Genomic DNA, 19,302 nt, shown 5'->3' on the forward strand with positions numbered 1-19,302 from the left:
AAGAAAATGGTAAGTTATAGATAGACATTAGCACATAGACAATATTAAGATGATTTTCTTTGGTAAGTTATAGATAGACAAGCACATAGACAATATTAAGATGATTTTCTTTGGTAAGTTATAGATAGACAAGCACATAGACAATATTAAGATGATTTTCTTTGGTAAGTTATAGATAGACAAGCACATAGACAATATTAAGATGATTTTCTTTGGTAAGTTATAGATAGACAAGCACATAGACAATATTAAGATGATTTTCTTTGGTAAGTTATAGATAGACAAGCACATAGACAATATTAAGATGATTTTCTTTGGTAAGTTATAGATAGACAAGCACATAGACAATATTAAGATGATTTTCTTTGGTAAGTTATAGATAGACAAGCACATAGACAATATTAAGATGATTTTCTTTGGTAAGTTATAGATAGACAAGCACATAGACAATATTAAGATGATTTTCTTTGGTAAGTTATAGATAGACAAGCACATAGACAATATTAAGATGATTTTCTTTGGTAAGTTATAGATAGACAAGCACATAGACAATATTAAGATGATTTTCTTTGGGGGAGATAAAACATGAGTACAGGTATGCCATCAACCTATGACAAGGTGTGTTGTTTATATTACTGTAGTTTTTATGTTCCATCTTTCTCAGAAACCACATACTGTAAGTATATGTTTCATATATACTTACAACATGCATTTCTTTTGTTCCAGTTATAACTTCACTGATTTGTCAATACATTGTCACAATTGCTTTTTATACCAGCATTTAAAAAGGTGGGAGCATACTATGATTGTTATAGTGCCACTATTTGTAAAATCTTTGTCCTATCAGTCACTTGAGAGGGAATAATGCAAACTTAAATTGGCTCATGACCATTAGATGCTAGCCATTGATTTTGAGGTCATTTGGTAAAAGGTCAAGGAGACAGTGATTCTGTGTAATAATACTAATTTTCTTGTCTTAATTTGAGAAATAATAAGCCTTGATTTATAAAACCCATGGCTTGCATGTAGGAGACCCCTAATAGCAGCCTCTGTTTGTAACTTTGTATCAATGTGTTTTTAAATAAACAGATAAGACATCCAAAAGTTTTTTAATGTTGCTAACCTGATGTCATGTAACAAATGTAAAATGTTTAGTGGGATTTCTATGTTATTTGTTCAACAATTTAAAAGAATTGTGGCTACTTACTTTGTTATCTTAATGTTTTGCTAGATGCTTATGCATGTTTTACTACATGTCGTTTCAAAAAGTTCTTATTAACATTTTAAAATACAGTTGACTCTCGGTAACTCGAATCCAAGGGACTGGGCATTTTACTTCGAGAGAAACGGAATTCGAGTAACATGGAACTACCACTATTACGTTGACATTCGTACATGCATATACATGTGCCTGATTGAATGTGCACAGAAGTAGGTCTGTTATTGTTGTTAGTGGCAATGCTGCAATATTTAACCATTGAAATGACGATAAATCACTTACAACTACAAATTATAAATGAACAAAAATATATCATTCAAAATTTAATACATGTATATTAATAGTGAAACATAAACACACAATTATATTTGATTTAATTGATCATCGGACGAAAAAAAAAAATTAGCAACTATCGTGAACCGGAAGTACATATTAATGTATGTAATATGATGGAACATTAATTATACAAATGTCATTTACGTTGATAACACACATCAATACCTAGGCTATTATTTGACCAACACCCGTCAGACTGGCACGAGTCAACTGTCTTAAAGAAATGTACATTTTAGTTATCTAACTGTTAAAACCAATTAAGTCCTGAAACGGATTAAAGCCACTTTTACGACGTGTTAATAATACATGATGACCGGCAATTAAAAATTACTATGAAACGTGTAAATCACGAGTGACAACATCTCACCTTGATGTCGCCGACCTTTGATCAGTTTGCTGTTTTCACAATTCGATTAATTAAGATGAAAATATGTTGGACTTTAATTGACGGGACCAAATTTTCTTTTTGACTAAACAGGAGTCTCGGTAAGTCGAATTGACCTAAGCGGAGTTAAAATACAAAGATAAAGAAGGAAATTTGACGGGACTTTAGAAATTATTCGACTAAGGCGGAATTTTGAGTAAAGCGATTTTGACTTATTGAGAGTCAACTGTATATACAGTTCATGTTTCTAATAAAATAAAAATTGTTGTCATTCTATAACATAGCAAAGGTCCCATAACATAGCAAAAGTCAACAATTTTGGATAACCTTAAGTGTTCTTTGTTGGAATTTGTTTTTCTGGTATAATATTCTTTATTTCATTGTGTGTAATTAATCTACTATTTGTGGTGGGGTATGAAATTTCCTCTTTTTTTTGTTTTCACTTGAAACAGATCTGGAATTTAGTTTTACTTGATAAAATGATGATGGTAGTAGTATTTCCAAGGTTTTGGATGGTATTTTTTCACTCGAGATTGTTAACTTACAGATATATTTATAAGATACAGGTATTAATTCTGTGACTATTATCTGCTGTCAGTCAGGGTAAAATCACTTGATTTATACATAAGGCAATTTTTTTTCAAACAATTTGAAAGTGATAAGAATCAAGAAAATATTGAAAATTGTTAGGTAGAGAAAGATGGATCATATGTAAGAACATACAGTCCTAAAGTTACTTACGGTACCTGATGGTGTATATACGTTCTACAATAGTAGGCAAGGCTGCTACAGCTCTATCTTATGTGGTTGCTATAGTTACCAGGTACAGTGCTGTCAGGAGACAGACAGAAATTAGACCAGGGTAATGTCGTTCATTATTATCTTGTTCCCATCCAAAGGTAGGTCATTTGTCATGTAGTAAGTGAATCACCTGAAGACAAATAAGTTATTACTGGTTAGTTATCCAGGACAGTTAGTTAGGTGACACCAGAATTTGACCAACAAATGTGTTAAAGTTGACACAAACAAACTTGTAGCAACCATATACAGTGTAAACTCTGCTCAGAGACAGTCTGTAGAGCAAAAAATATTTCACAAAAATATTATAAAAATTCTCTAAAATTTATCTGCCTGTGCAATATCTAAAATGTCTTCCAAAATGAATTTTTCCTGCAGAGTTTGTACTGTATTAGACTGTTGACAAATGTTATAGACAAATTTACTACATTATTGATGTTACCTGGTGAGGTTTCTTCTAGGAGTATCTGTTTATCTGTTAAAATGGATACGGTCAGTTTGTATTTAAAAACTGTTTAGAAAATATAAAAACTGGTAACTAAGGTTTGTATTACGTATTGAGAAAGTTTTAAATTGATTCTAAACCTTACCTTAATATTTATAACAAGATATGACATTGCTGTATTTTAATTATACTCAACAATGTATTTTTAGCTCACCAGTGTCACAAACTGACATGGTGAGCTTTTGTGATCGCGTCCATCCGTAAACTTTTACTTTAAATGGCATCTCCTCATAAACCACTGAGCCAATTTAATCCAAACTTCACAGGAGTGTTCCTTTGGTAGTCAACTTTAAAAATTGTTCAAAGAATTTAATTCCATGCAGAACTCTGGTTGCATCCAAAAGAAAAAACTTAAAATATCTTCTTTTAAAAAACCCAAAGAGCTAGAGCTAAAATATTTGGCATGAAACATCTTCTAGTGAGTGTCTATCAAGTTTGTTCAAATAAAAGCCCTGGGGTCAAAATTGGCCCCGCCCCAAGGGGTCATTGCTTTTCCTTATATGTATATAGTAAAAACTTAAAAAATCTTCTTTTAAAAAAACAAAACAGCTAGAGCTTAAATATTTGGCATGAAACATTGTCTTATGAGTGTCTATCAAGTTTGTTCAAATAAAAGCCCTGGGGTCAAAATTAGCCCCATCCCGGGGGTCATTGATTTTCCTTATATGTATATAGTAAAAACTTAAAAAATCTTTTTTTTAAAAAACCCAAAGAGTTAAGGCTTAGATATTAAGCAGGAAACATCCTCTGGTGAGTGTTTACCAAGTTTGTTCAAATAAAAGCCCTAGAATCAAAATTGACACCGCCCTTGGGGTACTGATTTTCCATATATATCTATAGTAAAAACTTAAAAAATCTTCTTTTAAATAACTCTTAGAGCAAGAGCTACTCAATTTTGTGCTTCATGTAAAACTTTCCTTATGCGGGGGAAGTTGGTTTTTTTGTCAAAAATTCTTGTTGACTTAGAAGGTATGCTGGATAAGAAGTCAGACACATGCTGAGAAATTTGTAAATATTGGTCAATAATTCTGGAAAGCTGGTTGGGAAGACCAGCCTCCAAAATATCCCCATATGACCAAATATGTTGAAACAAAATCAATTTTTTTAAAGTAATTCAGGATTTTTGTTAGTTATACCCATTTTATGATAAAGTTTGTGCCTTGGTTAATTAGTGTTGAAATTTTATAAGAACTAATGACATATTGATGTTTTCCTACATTGAAACTTTGTTTAATTTAGTGGTGAGGAACCACAGGTGATAGACTACCAGACACAACAAGAGAAGATTTTTCCCTTGTTAGCAGCAGCGTATGCCTTCTTGTTTACTGGAAATATGATGGTACAGGAGTATAACAGAATTAATGCAGACATGGAGAAAGGGCGCTTTGATGAGATGCAAGTTGTTAGTGCTTATTTTATTTATGAATTTTTTAGCTCAACCTTTTTAAAGAAAACAAGAGCTATTGCTACAGTCATGGTGACACTGCCGGAAACTTTAACATTTGTCATAATTTTCTATAATTCTCAATGCATTACCCCATAAACTTTAACATTAGTCATTTTTTTTAAGTTCTCAATGGATTCCCTTCATACTTGGAGGATACAATAACCCTTTGGACATGTACTTCAAGTTGGCCAGACTGAACTTGACCTTTACTGTGAAATAACCTTGACCTTTTACGGATGTTTGTCCAAGTAATTGCTAGGACGAGTTTGAAAATTGGTTATCTTAGATGAAAATTTAAGTAACAGGAGTCAGAAATAGAAAAATCTTGTTAACACTCTAGTTGCTCCTGTTTTGGTCAAAGTTTTAATATGGGTCATGGTCACCTGGGTCAAAAACTAGGTCACACAACCTACATACGGTAAAACCTTTTTTAACACTCTAGGGGCTACCATTTCAGTTCAGATATTCTGGAAATTGGTCAGAAAGGTTGTTTAGATGATTTCTAGCTCAAGTTTGAATATTGCTTATCTGGGGTTAAATACTAGGTGACAGCACATAAAAAGGCATATATGGAAAAATCTTATTAACATTTGCACTATTTCATGTGCAGATATGAATGTTATGTTGTCAGTTTATGTCTATGACATTGTAATATAATGTCATAAACATAAACTGATATCATATTATCTGCTTTACATTCATTGTAAACAAAAATAATTCAGAGCCGTAATATAATTTAAGAGCGATATAAGGGCCATGATGGCCCTCTTGTTTATTTCTTTGTGTGCTGTCTTCATACTTGGTCACGACAACCCTTGGGACAAGACCTTCAAGGACACTAGACTTACCTTGACCTTCATTCCTAACCGGACAGATGAAAGACCTTCACACATAAATGACCATGACCTATGTCATTTTTTATATGCCCGAAACGGCATATTATGTTATACCCCCTGGCGTCCGTCCGTCTGTTAGCAATTTGGTTCCGGAGCATAACTTTAGTTCCGTTTAACCCACAATGTTCAAACTTCATAGGATGATTGTCCATATTGGGTAGAAGACCCCTATTGATTTTGGGGTCAAAAGGTCAAAGGTCAAGGTCACTATTACCTTGATACTGAAAACAGTTTCCGTCCGTTAGCAATTTGTCCGTTAGCAATTTGGTTTCCGGAGCATAACGTAAGTTCCATTTGGCCCACAATGTTCAAACTTCATAGGATGATTGTCCATATTGGGTAAAAGACCCCTATTGATTTTGGGGTCAAAAGGTCAAAGGTCAAGGTCACTATTACCTTAAAACTGAAAACATTTTCTGGAGCATAACTTAAGTTCCATTTAACCCACAATGTTCAATGTTCTTAGGTAGTCTTTCATCAAGTTTGCTCATATTGATTTGATTGGCACCTTTCAGGGGCTGCTTAAGCTAAAAATAGAAATACCTCTAAATGTCTCCTTCTACAGAACTAATGGATTGATAATCACCAAATTTTGTTGGTAGCATTCTTAGGTAGTCTTTTATCAAGTTTGCTCATATTAATTTGATTGGCCCCTTTTAGGGGCCACTAAAGAACCTTTGAACATCATCTACTACTGAAATAATTGATGGATGATCACCAAACTTTGTCTGTAGCATTCCTACTAATCTTAGGTAGTCTTTTATCAAGTTTGCTCATATTAATTTGATTGGCCCCGTTTAAGCTAAAGCTTAAATGCTCCAGGTCATGGCATTTCTTCAAAGTATTGTTAAAAGATATTCTATGCTCAAATTTACTATTAGAAAATATTGACAATGGATAATTTCCAACACTGAAAAGCAGTTGTTTCTGGTGAGCAACTCAGGGCCATCATGGCCCTCTTGTCTTCATACTAAGAGAGAATCTTTTGGACAAGACCTTCGAAAAGGTTGAACTGACTTTGACCTTGACTTCCGTGGTTAACTTATTAAATTTTGGTTCAGTTGTCATAATTTTTATTTATGTACGGATTTGATTCATACATGTGCAAAACAACACTTGGGACCAAACAGACTTGTTGAATGATTTATACATGATCTTGACTTTTAAATGACCTTGACCGTCAAATGATAGAATTTGCCTATATTTTCTTAAACCTTTTTTTCTTCATCAAAATAATTCATATTTGGACTAAAACAACAAATGTGACTAGACAGGCCTATTATAATTTTAAAAAAGGATATATTTTTTGTTTTCTTTTTAAAGATTTTTTAAACCACTTGTTTGCTTATAGAAAAAGTAAAAAATGTTGAGTGTTGCCCCGCCTGCCAGTGGCTCTTGTTGGCATGTATTATTACTTTGTAGTTTCTACTAAAATTAGAATTATAAGTCATTCCCCTTGGGTCAGACGTGGTTTAAATACATAAGAAAGCACATTTTAGTCTTCTTGTGTGATACTATGATTCCTAGAGCTAACATTTTTGGACTGTTGCATTTTAGTGTATATATGTTGTAGCATTGCTTTGTGTTTCTTTAACTCTTTTGATGTTTGTGTATTTATGTTTGATCTTTTTTATTACAGCTTCATGCACTGGCAGCTGGTTTAAAAGCTTTTTCTTCAGAAACAACCAGTAATGGTATAGACAAACTACGTATGGCTTGTGGTGGCCATGGTTACTCACATGCCAGTGGGATCCCTAAAATCTGGGCCAATATTACACCAGCCTGTACATATGAAGGGGAAAATACTGTCATGTATTTACAGTGTGCAAGGTTAATTTAGCTATAATTCTAAACATCACATTTTAATTTGACAAATTGTTCAGAGTAGAATAGTAAAGGTGTCATAACAGTTGTATTATACTAAAGTAGCTGCGAATAAATAGAACTATCATTGGCCTGCTAAGCTCAATAGGGACAGCATTTGATTTGTTATCTAGGATTCACTGGTTTGATCCATAGGCAAGACAAAACTTCTTCATGACAATCAACAAGACTGTGTGTCTATGGTCATTTGTCTCTTCTCAGCCTGTGGTCCCTTTCCCTCACACCCTTGTCCCTGTCTCAGCCTAATTAATTAATTACCTTCTTTTATGTATTTATTGATTTTCCTGTGATTTCCTAAATTGTGAACAATAATGCTGCCCTATCCTATTTAGCTCACCTGTCACAAAGTGACAGGGTGAGCTTTTGTGATAGCTTTTTGTCCGTTGTCCGTAAACTTTTACTGAAAATGACATCTCCTCATAAACCATTAGGCCAATTTCATCCAAACTTCACAGGAATGTTCCTTTGGTGGTCACCTTTGAAAATTGTTCAAGAATTTAATTCCATGCAGAACTCTGGTTGCATCCAAAAGAAAAAACTTAAAATATCTTCTTTTAAAAAACCCAAAGAGCTACAGCTTAAATATTTGGCTTGAAACATCTTCCAGTGAGTGTCTATCAAGTTTGTTCAAATAAAAACCCTAGGGTCAAAATTGGCCCCGCCCCAGGGGGTCATTGATTTTCCCTATATGCATGTAGTAAAAACTTAAAAAATCTTCTTTTAAAGAACCCAAAGAGCTAGAGCTAAGATATTTAGCATGAAACATGTTCTAATGGATGTCTACCAAGTTTGTTCAAATAAGAGCCCTGGGGTCAAAATTGGCACGCCCTGGGGGTCATTGATTTTCCTTATATATGAATAGCAAAAACTTAAAAAATCTTCTTTGAAAGAAAACAAATAGCTAGAGTTTAGATATTAAGCATGAAGCATTTTCTAGTGAGTGTCTACAAAGTTTGTTCAAATAAAAGCCCTGGGGTCAAAATTGACCTTGCCCCTGAGGTCATTCATTTTCCTTATATGTATATAGCAAAAACTTAAAAATCTTCTTTGAAAAAACCCGTATAGCTTGAGTTTAGATATTAAGCATGAAACATTTTCAAGTAAGTGTCTACAAAGATTGTTCAAATAAAATGCCCTGGGGTCAAAACTGGCCCTGCCCCAGGGGTGTCATTGTTTTTAACTATATGTGTAAAGAAAAAAACTAAGAAATCTTCTTTCAAAAAACCCAACGAGCTAGACCTTGGATGTTTAGCATGAAACATCTTCTAATGGGTGTTTACCAAGTTTGTTCAAATAAAAGCCCTGGGGTTTAAACTGGCTCCGCTCTGGGGGCCTATATACAGGTGAGCGACTTCAGGGCCATCATGGCCCTCTTGTTTTGTTTGGTGCCCTGCTTGTTAAATCTGTGCTGGAAGTATTGTGGTGCCAGATAACATTGGGGCTGTGTTCATTTAATGCCCCATTTCCTTTTTGATCTCTACTATTGTATTGTCAGGGGGCGGGTAGAAAATGTAAAATTAGGGAAGAGGAGATACCTACTGATAAATAACAAACTGGAACACACAGATAAACAAGTGTCACAACAATTAAAAAGACAAACATCCGTAGAAGGCACCATATTGGAATAATAAGCAGAGCAATAGTACTACAGAGTAGTATAAACTGGTTACTAATGCATCAAACCTCACTCTTACCCCCACATGTTCCTGTATTATTAGACAGCTTAAATGAACTGGATGTAAATCAAAATGAATACCCTATTGACAAAGTGGGGAGCATGACTATCCTTGCTAGTCCTGTTGCAGTTCTAGTTGTCGGTTATTCAACAGATATTGTTGTAGTCTCTTTCCATAAGACTTTTTATGGCTTTGTTTGATTACAGATATTTAGTAAAACAGTATGCCCAGGCTGCCAGTGGACATACACTTGTAGGATTTATGTCTTACCTCAACAATCCAGTGAAACAGAGAAGTTCCCTCAATGATTCCCTCAACATGGTTGATTTGATTGAGGCATATGAACACACGGCAGCCAGGTTAGAAATAATTTTTTGTACATTAAGAGACTCGAGGGAAACACATAAAATGATCACTTAGTACAAACAGTTTCTTTAGACAAAGCATCATCAAAAAATAAGTCAAAATTTATTAATAATTATTATATCTTTTCTTTGAGATGTGGGAAGTTGTTCACTTTATTTATATACATTCATAACATCTCCAGTACTGTGTAAAGTGTCTAGAATAAAACGTGACTTTCTGATATTTATTGGCAAAACTGTTTTGATCCGTTACGTACATGTTTGATATTTTTCCAAAATTATCAATATTAAATTTGTTATGTTCTGTGACAATATTCAGGTAAGAGGAGAAAATGAAGGGGCAGGGATTTTAAAGATCCTGTAACACAAATTTGTTATGGATTTATATCATAAATATGATGCTCAAATTAAGATTTATCAATTTTGTAAGTTCCAAAAGGCATTATTTATAAAGATATTACCGAATTTAACATTTCATGTAAATAAAGGGAGGTAATAAAAAATTTATTTTCTATAAAGTCTAAGTCAAATTTTTCAATAAGAAATGAATGCATATATTTTAATGATTACATATAATATGTACAAATATTTGCAGTACATATTTTACATATTCTTTGATGTTTGAAAATTGTTTTATAAGCATAATTATATACATATATATAATTTCACTTAAGTGTGGTATACAACCTCAATTACAACATACAGGATCTTTAAGTGATTGATAAAGACAAAAATGGCTTGGGTAAATTAGTCTGTATTTTATATATTTTAGGTTTGGACATAAATGATATACTGGACATTTGCAAATTTTATAAGAGTATAAAATATTATGTTATGTTTATGATCAGGTTAATCAAGGTTGCAGCAACAAGAATGCAGATATTGATGAAGAGTGGCATGAGTATGGAGGAAGCAAGAAATAAATCTGCTGTCCCCATGGTGTATGCTGCCAAGGTGAGATTTATTATTTCTAAATTACAAAACAAATACAACACTCTATTAAATTTTCAAATAAATAAGAATATAAATAGAAAATTGCAATGAAATAATAAAGACTTACATGAAAATAATGTGTTTTCATATGAATATGTTTTGTCTTGTATCTAGGCTCATTGTCAAGCGTTTGTTGTGAAGATGTTTAATAGTGTTGTCAACAGACGAGGAATGGACCCTGCTGTATCTAGAGCTCTACAGACATTATGCAAGTTATATGCTGTGTATGGTATCAATCAGAGGCTAGGAGAGTTTGTACAGGTATACATATTGTAGTGTAACCTCTACACGTTGTCTCTATGGAGGCTAGGAGAGTTTGTACAGATATACATATTGTAGTGTAACCTCTACACGTTGTCTCTATGGAGGCTAGGAGAGTTTGTACAGATATACATATTGTAGTGTAACCTCTACACGTTGTCTCTATGGAGGCTAGGAGAGTTTGTACAGGTACACATATTGTAGTATAACCTCTACAGGTTGTCTCTATGTTGGAGAGTTTGTACAGATATACATATTGTAGTGTAACCTATACACATTGTCTCTATGTTGGAGAGTTTGTACAGGTACACATATTGTAGTATAACCTCTACAGGTTGTCTCTATGTTGGAGAGTTTATACAGGTATACATATTGTAGTGTAACCTCTACAGGTTGTCTCTATGTTGGAGAGTTTGTACAGGTATACATATTGTAGTATAACCTCTACAGGTTGTCTCTATGTTGGAGAGTTTGTACAGGTATACATATTGTAGTGTAACCTCTACACATTGTCTCTATGTTGGAGAGTTTGTACAGGTATACATATTGTAGTATAACCTCTACAGGTTGTCTCTATGTTGGAGAGTTTATACAGGTATACATATTGTAGTGTAACCTCTACAGGTTGTCTCTATGTTGGAGAGTTTGTACAGGTATACATATTGTAGTATAACCTCTACAGGTTGTCTCTATGTTGGAGAGTTTGTACAGGTATACATATTGTAGTGTAACCTCTGCAGGTTGTCTCTATGTTGGAGAGTTTATACAGGTATACATATTGTAGTGTAACCTCTACAGGTTGTCTCTATGTTGGAGAGTTTGTACAGGTATACATATTGTAGTGTAACCTCTACAGGTTGTCTCTATGTTGGAGAGTTTGTACAGGTATACATATTGTAGTGTAACCTCTACAGGTTGTCTCTATGTTGGAGAGTTTGTACAGGTATACATATTGTATGTAACCTCTACAGGTTGTCTCTATGTTGGAGAGTTTTATACAGTATACATATTGTAGTGTAACCTATACACATTGTCTCTATGTTGGAGAGTTTGTACAGATACACATATTGTAGTGTAACCTATACACAGGTTGTCTCTATGTTGGAGAGTTTGTACAGATAAACATATTGTAGTATAACCTCTACAGGTTGTCTCTATGTTGGAGAGTTTGTACAGGTATACATATTGTAGTGTAACCTCTACAGGTTGTCTCTATGTTGGAGAGTTTGTACAGATATACATATTGTAGTGTAACCTCTACAGGTTGTCTCTATGTTGGAGAGTTTGTACAGGTATACATATTGTAGTGTAACCTCTGCAGGTTGTCTCTATGTTGGAGAGTTTGTACAGGTACACATATTGTAGTGTAACCTATACACATTGTCTCTATGTTGGAGAGTTTGTACAGGTATACATATTGTAGTGTAACCTCTACATGTTATCTCTATGTTTATTTGTTTATTTTTATGCCCCCGGGCATATAGTAATTGAACCGTCTGTCTGTACAAGTTAACCTAGAACGGCAAGTTGGATTTTTCTTAAGTTCTACCTGTACCAATGGCTTCATTATTTACACACTTACTAATCCATACAAAGTATATGATCTGGGCAAGTTACATAACTATGGCTTCCATTTTCACAAGTTATGGCCCTTTTCAGCACTTAGAAAATGAATAATGGTTAACCTAAACTGGCAAGTTGGAAATATCTTATGTTCTATCTGAACTAATGGCTTAATAATTTATTATGTATTTTCTTTCTTATTTTACCAGGATGGTTTTCTGAATGGCCAACAAGCAGGTTTGATACAAAACAAGACCCTGACCCTGTTTGCTGAGATCAGACCTGATGCTGTAGCCCTGGTTGATGCATTTGACTATCCTGATGAAATCCTGCAAAGTTGTATTGGACGTTATGATGGGAATGTTTATGAGGCTCTCTATGAGTATGCCAAAATGTCACCTCTAAATAAACAGGATGTAAGTTATTAGCCTGGGTGTCTATGATATCATGGTACTTAATGTTAATCAGAAAATATTTAAATATTAAAACCATACATATGTGATTTTTCTTCTACTTAATAAGTGAACTTTTTTCAAAACTGTTTGTTAAAGATTTATTTAAAAAGATCCAATCAAAATTTCATTTTTATACCATCGCAGCATCTGGAGGAGTCTTTGATTTTATTATGTACATAAAAACTTCAAAAATCTTTTTGTCTTCCGTTCCTCTACAAAAGTTGTTCAAATTTAGCAGCTAGTGTTAAAATTAGCCCCGCCATGGGGGGGGGGGGGGGGGGGTCATAGGTTTTCCATTTATTCTTAAAAAATCTTCTTCTCTGAATTGACAAAGGCTAGAGAATAGATATTTGGGATGAAACATTATGTAGTGGACCTCTACCAAGATTGTTCAAATTACAGCCCTTTAGTCAAAATTGGCCCTGCCCTTGGGGGAGGGGGGGTCATTGATTTCATTATGTACATAAAAACTTGAAAAATCATCTTGTCCTTAGAGCTTTGATATTTGGTATATAATATCATCTATAGGTCATCTACCAAAGTTGTTCAAATTTTGCCCCTAGTGTCAAAATTGGCCCAGCCCCAAGTGGTTATAGGTTTCCTTATGTGTATAACATAAATCTTACGAAAAATATTTCTAGGAATTTACAAAGGCTAGAGGTTAGAAATTTGGTATCAAACATTGTGTAGTGGACTTCTACAAAGATTGTTCAAATTATAGCCCTGGGGTCTAAATTTGCCCTGCCCTTGGGTCATAGATTTTCATTATACATGTTATGCATATTTATGTAAAATATTCAATAGTTATGAACTCTAGCAAGACAGTGATGAGCTTTGTAGAGATATTAAATGAAACAATTTGAGCACATTATAAGGAAATTATCATTCACACCATGTATACAATAATGATTATGTTTTTAGAAATTGATAATGCTTAATTAAAAAGATGGTATTTTAAAAAAAAAGAGTTACTCTACCTGCATTTTAAGTTTAATACAGCTATGTTATTCAGTTAATACCTATTTTTTGTCAATAAAAAATTCTTCTATTTTTGAATCAATTATTGAACTATGGCCTTTGTATCTTAACATTAGACACATATGCACATGAGTCTAAAGATTGGACATGCTGAAATATGACCTTGACCCCCCCCCCCTCCCCCCCAAATTCACTAGACACTACTGCATTATGTATATGTTAAAGTTTATCAGAACGTATTTACAAAATTAAATTGCCACCAATTAAATTTTGTAAATGCGTACTAATAAATTTTAACCGACTTAGTGTTTTAAATTATTTTACTAAAATTTTAACTGGCTTAGTGTTTTAAATTATTTTTTTATAAACAGTCGACTTACTAGACTGATTAATAGTTTGCCGATTTACCGAAGTAAATGTGTTACGATTCATTTGAAATACTGCAATCCTATATTGGACAAAAATTATTTCAAATACCAAGTCAAAGTTCAATCGTATAGTAACAAAAATAATCAACTTCTGTTATATTAATGCAGTGGCATAGCATTTTTTCACAAATGCATTCTTGTTGAAACTATTTCCATTAATGTCTGCCAATTTGGGTGATTTCAGAGGAGGTTACTATGGTATCTAGAAATCCCAAAAAATACAAGTATGGAGGAATAGATGTGTCAAAATCTTTGAATTAAGTTATGAATATCTTCCAACAGCCAACTTACTATAAAATTCAAGCTATATTAACAGTCAATATGCCAGAATATTGGATTATAACATATTTCTATTTTGTGTAAAAACGATGATATCCTTTCCGCGACAGTAATGTATTTAAATGTATCTATTTTCGTTTCTCGAAAAGCCGACCCTATTTTTCGAAAGAACACCCAAAACGTAATTAGACGTGTCAAAATTTTCTATTCTCAAAAGCAGGTGTTGATTTGTCGTAGGAAACCTGGCAATATTTTCATCACATTATTTTGCATAAGCTACTTTGAAAGCATTTTGCAAAAGATTGTAAAAAAAATAAATGTTTTAAGAAACAAGTTTTTTTAAAAGTACTATGTCATTTTTATAAAAATCGGTTTAAGAGTGTCACTGATCGTTTATTAATCATATTATTGGATAATAAAATTTGTAATTTAGTTCAAATCAATTGTAGGTAAAGTAAGCTACAAATACTAACTTATTTAAACCATGTGTTTTTCCATTTAACTAATAATAAGGCTTCTAAAACATGTTTCTACCTTATAGAAGATATGTTTGTCTTAATTGTCAAAACCTTATTTATGACATTTTTCTAAAGACAAGATGATTAATTATTGCGAGAAAGATTCATCATTTTTACGGAATTCTACGTTTCAGTCATTTAACGGTAACTTCTTATTTACGGTTTGACAAGTAGTGGATATCGTATTTACCTATACCGCATATTGACCCGTAACATACTAAAACGTATTTGGGCATTTATAAATATCTGAGATTTTTATTTCACAGCAAACAAACACCTATCCCCATAAGGTAAAATGACGGTGTTTTCAATATTAACGATGGACAACAATATCGTTCAAATACGGTATATTCCTCGTTCGCAAAAAAGTCTGAACCGTATTTATGTGTAAGATTTATCAGAAATTACGCTTAATAAGTCTTTACTTAAATCTTTTACGCTGATTTCCGTTACAGTTTTTAAGACTGTTGAAAAAACACACGTTTTATTACGTTTCGGGCACAGGCGCTAGTCACATAATGATAATCAAATATTTTACATAATCGGTCTATATATGTATATAAAGATTATATATAGACCGATTATGTAAAATATTTGATTATGTGACTAGCGCCTGTGGTTTCGGGTTTCCTTCATTAATTCAGACCCCGCTTTTAGGGTTTGAAATAATGTGCCTTTTTAAAATGTTACGGGTGTCAGTCCGAAAAAGAGGGTCGGTCTTGGAAAGGATATCATTGGGACTGCGTATACAGCTTAATTAGTCCCCTACCGGTTTACCCGTCTTTTATTTTCTTCTTATGTTGAAAATTCTGGTTGCTATGGCAACAAATAGACTAAATTTCAAGATTTCTGATTCTAGTTTTTACGTTTTTTCACTATAAGGTCTTTATTTCTTAAGGTATTTTCTTCAAACTTTAAATAGAAATTTGATTTTCTTGTCATCAACCACATCATATGGGACAAGGTTTACAACTCTAGCACAAAATTTATCAGGTTTTCCTCCCTTGAACCTAGAATTTTCATGAAAAAAATATTGTTTTTTTTAACTTTATTTTACTTCAAATTCAAAATAAACATTCATTATCAACACCTTCATTACTAATTGTTCTTTGTTACACTCACATCATGTATGATGTCTTGCATCTTTATTTCAAGAGTTATCTCCTTTTTAAGAATTTTGTTTTTAAAAATGTTATATTTTGATAACAGAGATGTTTAAAAAATAGCTTTAGAGTGTCCTTCAGTCCGTCCATCTGTCTGTACATAAAAACTGTTTCCTGTGATCTTTTTCAACAAATTTACTTAAAATAGAGACATAAGTGAATGGTCAATGGCCCTTCAGAATGTAGCTGGGGTTCATACCGGTAGGGGACTCATGGATTGCTTGCAATACTATGATAATTGCTTGTTAGATAAAATACTTTATTACATAATGTTATATTAAAGTGTGAATGTACTATGGTATTAAGGGTATGACCTTTAGTTTAAGTTGGGTGTTTCATTGATAAATTGACATTCAAGCACTGGCCACTGCTGTGGTATCAAATTCTTATAGGAAAAACAAATTTATCATAATAATGTATATAATAAATAATATATAAACTTGATAAATGTTCCTAATGCATCTAATAAATCCTTAATTATACTTCAACAAACAAAGTTTAAAGGGGTATATAGGAGTCAGCTTGTTGATCCGTAGGTCAGTCCACCTCATGGTTTCCAGATGATAACTACAGTTTGGAAAGAGTTATTGTAGTCAAACTTGGTATCTGGCAACCTTATATGAAAACCCTGGTTGGTATTGCTTTTAGACCCCATTGTGGTCAAGGTAACCATTATTTGAAATAGAAAAACAGTTTCTGGACAATAACAAGAGTATATATATATATATATTGAAATAAAATATTGAACTAAAATGATACATACATAGATTAGAAACTCTTTCTATTTTACAGGTGCAGGATTCATATTACACAACATTGAGGCCATTGATGAAAGGTGAACTTACATTTGATGTACCAACAGCCAAATTATAGAATAAACAACAATTACAGTTATAACATAATGTGATATTGTTGCAATGGACATATATAATGAATTAAGTTAAAAAAAATTGATACAGTGACTTCTTCAATATGCATGTACTACTTTAAATATATATGGTATGTCTTATAGATAACATTTTAAAAATATATTTATCTGTTTTCCCGTCACTATTTTGAATCATGAATTGAACAACTTGTGAAAACCACTTTAATCATACCATGAATATTACTAAATAATTATACTGTTTTTAATTCTAAAGGTCAGTTAAATAAATAAATAAACTTCAATAAATTGTAAAAAAATATGAACATTGTTTCCTGCACATAATTCTTGTATTGCTTTTATTATATGAATATCTGTTTACAGTTACATGTAAAAACTACTTAAACCTGTAATTAATATCAGTAAAATTTTTGTTAGTGAATAATTTAAAAAAATTGATCTTCAAGACTATTTTTAGCATACTTTTAACTTGTTTGAAAACTGAACAATTTACATTAAATGCTTTATATAATATATTAAACAGGTGTGTGTTTATGTGGTGTTGATGTTTATGTACATTAGGGTTTTATCAGAACATTGTTGATGATAATGTTAACATATTGTGAGTTTAAATTATTTGTGTTTTTATCTTAAAGGCAGAATTTATATTTTTGTTTTATATTGTAAATGATAGGATCTAAAATTTTCTTCTAAAGTTTTGTATCATTAATAAAAAAGTAGATCAAAGATATTTAAAAGTCTGTGATATTTTTGTTTAAATCAAAACAATTAAGCCTAAATATAGACTTTATAAATGTGATAGCATATTAGTAGAAATAATTTGTTTTTAGGAATCATTGTTCGTATATATATATATATATCTCCAAGGCATCAATGTTATTTTGGTTTTAGAGTGATATATGTGGATATATTACCTGTCAAGATTTTATATCACCCGAGCTGTCTCGGGTGATATTTTATCTTGGCAGGTAATATATCCACATATATCACTCTAAAACCAAAATAATAATTTTATTACCCTTCCCCAGCCGAGTTAAGACAATTTTAAAACAAATCATTGCTACTTCAAATGAAACATCAAAATAAGATTCCCTTTAGGATACCCTTTCACCACAACATGACGTCACATAAATACATGAGGTAATTCTTTCGAACCTAACGAATGGAAACAAGAGAAAAGGAGTAGTCTGTTGAAAGCACTTTTTTGGAATTAATATCAAGCTTTCACAAGGTCATATTTGTTTTCAATACTGATGAGAATATGTATCATTACTCTATTTTGGTAAATATTTATCATTTGACAGTTAAAAAGTGCTTGTAAATCGGAATTTACATTGCGTAAAATCAAACTGTGCGCGCATCGCCATAGCGCATGTTGTTTATTTAGTGTGTATATTACCCGTCTGGCTCGGTAATATCAATTTCTTTTGGGTGATCAATATCCAATCAAAAAGGCGGAAAAAATCTGGAAGGGTAATAAATATATATATCCAAGGCATCATTTTGAAACTCTGTTTCAATCCATGTTACTAATGTGCAGTACTGTAAATATTGATGTAGATAACACTTTTATATAATTGTTATAGAATACCATGTAAACAGATTTATTACATATATTGATTGATTAAACAATTGTTAAAATATTTTATTTTATGTGTATGCGTTATAATTAAAAGAAAATTTGCTAATACAATGAAAAATAATGTAAGATAAAGAAATAAAAAATATTTTTTATTGTTTTTTTCTTCTTTTCTGGTCATCAATTTAATTGCTGTGAGATTTCAATAACCAAAGGTATATATTAGTAGTCTAATAAGTAGGGGGGGGGGGAGGATAAATTTTGTCTTTGGACAGAGAGTGGGGGGTTAATTTTTGTCTTTCAACAAAGAGTTTATATGTGTACCAACTCGCAATCCACTTCCCCATTAATAAAATAGAGCTACCAACAATATATAGAGCTACCAACATTATAGAGCTACCAACAATATTATAGAGCTACCAACATTATACAGAGCTACCAATAATATATAGAGCTACCACCAATATATGGAGCTACCAACAATTTATGGAGCTACCAATATATGGAGCTACCAACATTATAGAGCTACCACCAATATATGGAGCTACCAACAATTTATGGAGCTACCAACATTATAGAACTACCACCAATATATGGAGCTACCTGCAACATTATAGAGTTACCACCAATATATGGAGCTACCAATATTATAGAGCTACCACCAATATATTGAGCTACCAACATTATA

The 19,302-nt window shown here is 32.4% G+C and overlaps 1 protein-coding gene across 1 annotated transcript in view; it reads left to right on the plus strand.

Annotated features, from left to right (window-relative positions):
* The window catches only part of LOC132760661 (peroxisomal acyl-coenzyme A oxidase 1-like), a 35,711-nt gene extending 16,949 nt beyond the window's left edge, over positions 1 to 18,762 (plus strand). The window contains exons 8-14 of the mRNA XM_060752690.1: positions 4,483 to 4,645; positions 7,226 to 7,416; positions 9,353 to 9,505; positions 10,360 to 10,465; positions 10,619 to 10,765; positions 12,538 to 12,744; positions 16,942 to 18,762. Coding sequence (XP_060608673.1) covers positions 4,483 to 4,645; positions 7,226 to 7,416; positions 9,353 to 9,505; positions 10,360 to 10,465; positions 10,619 to 10,765; positions 12,538 to 12,744; positions 16,942 to 17,022 — 1,048 coding nt within the window. The 3' untranslated portion in view covers positions 17,023 to 18,762. The remainder of the gene's footprint in view (positions 1 to 4,482; positions 4,646 to 7,225; positions 7,417 to 9,352; positions 9,506 to 10,359; positions 10,466 to 10,618; positions 10,766 to 12,537; positions 12,745 to 16,941) is intronic.
* Positions 18,763 to 19,302: the final 540 nt, after the last annotated feature.

This window comes from Ruditapes philippinarum, unplaced genomic scaffold (assembly GCF_026571515.1).
Source record: "Ruditapes philippinarum isolate M1 unplaced genomic scaffold, ASM2657151v2 ctg4712_1_1_1_1, whole genome shotgun sequence".
Classification (NCBI taxonomy): Eukaryota; Metazoa; Mollusca; class Bivalvia; order Venerida; family Veneridae; genus Ruditapes; species Ruditapes philippinarum.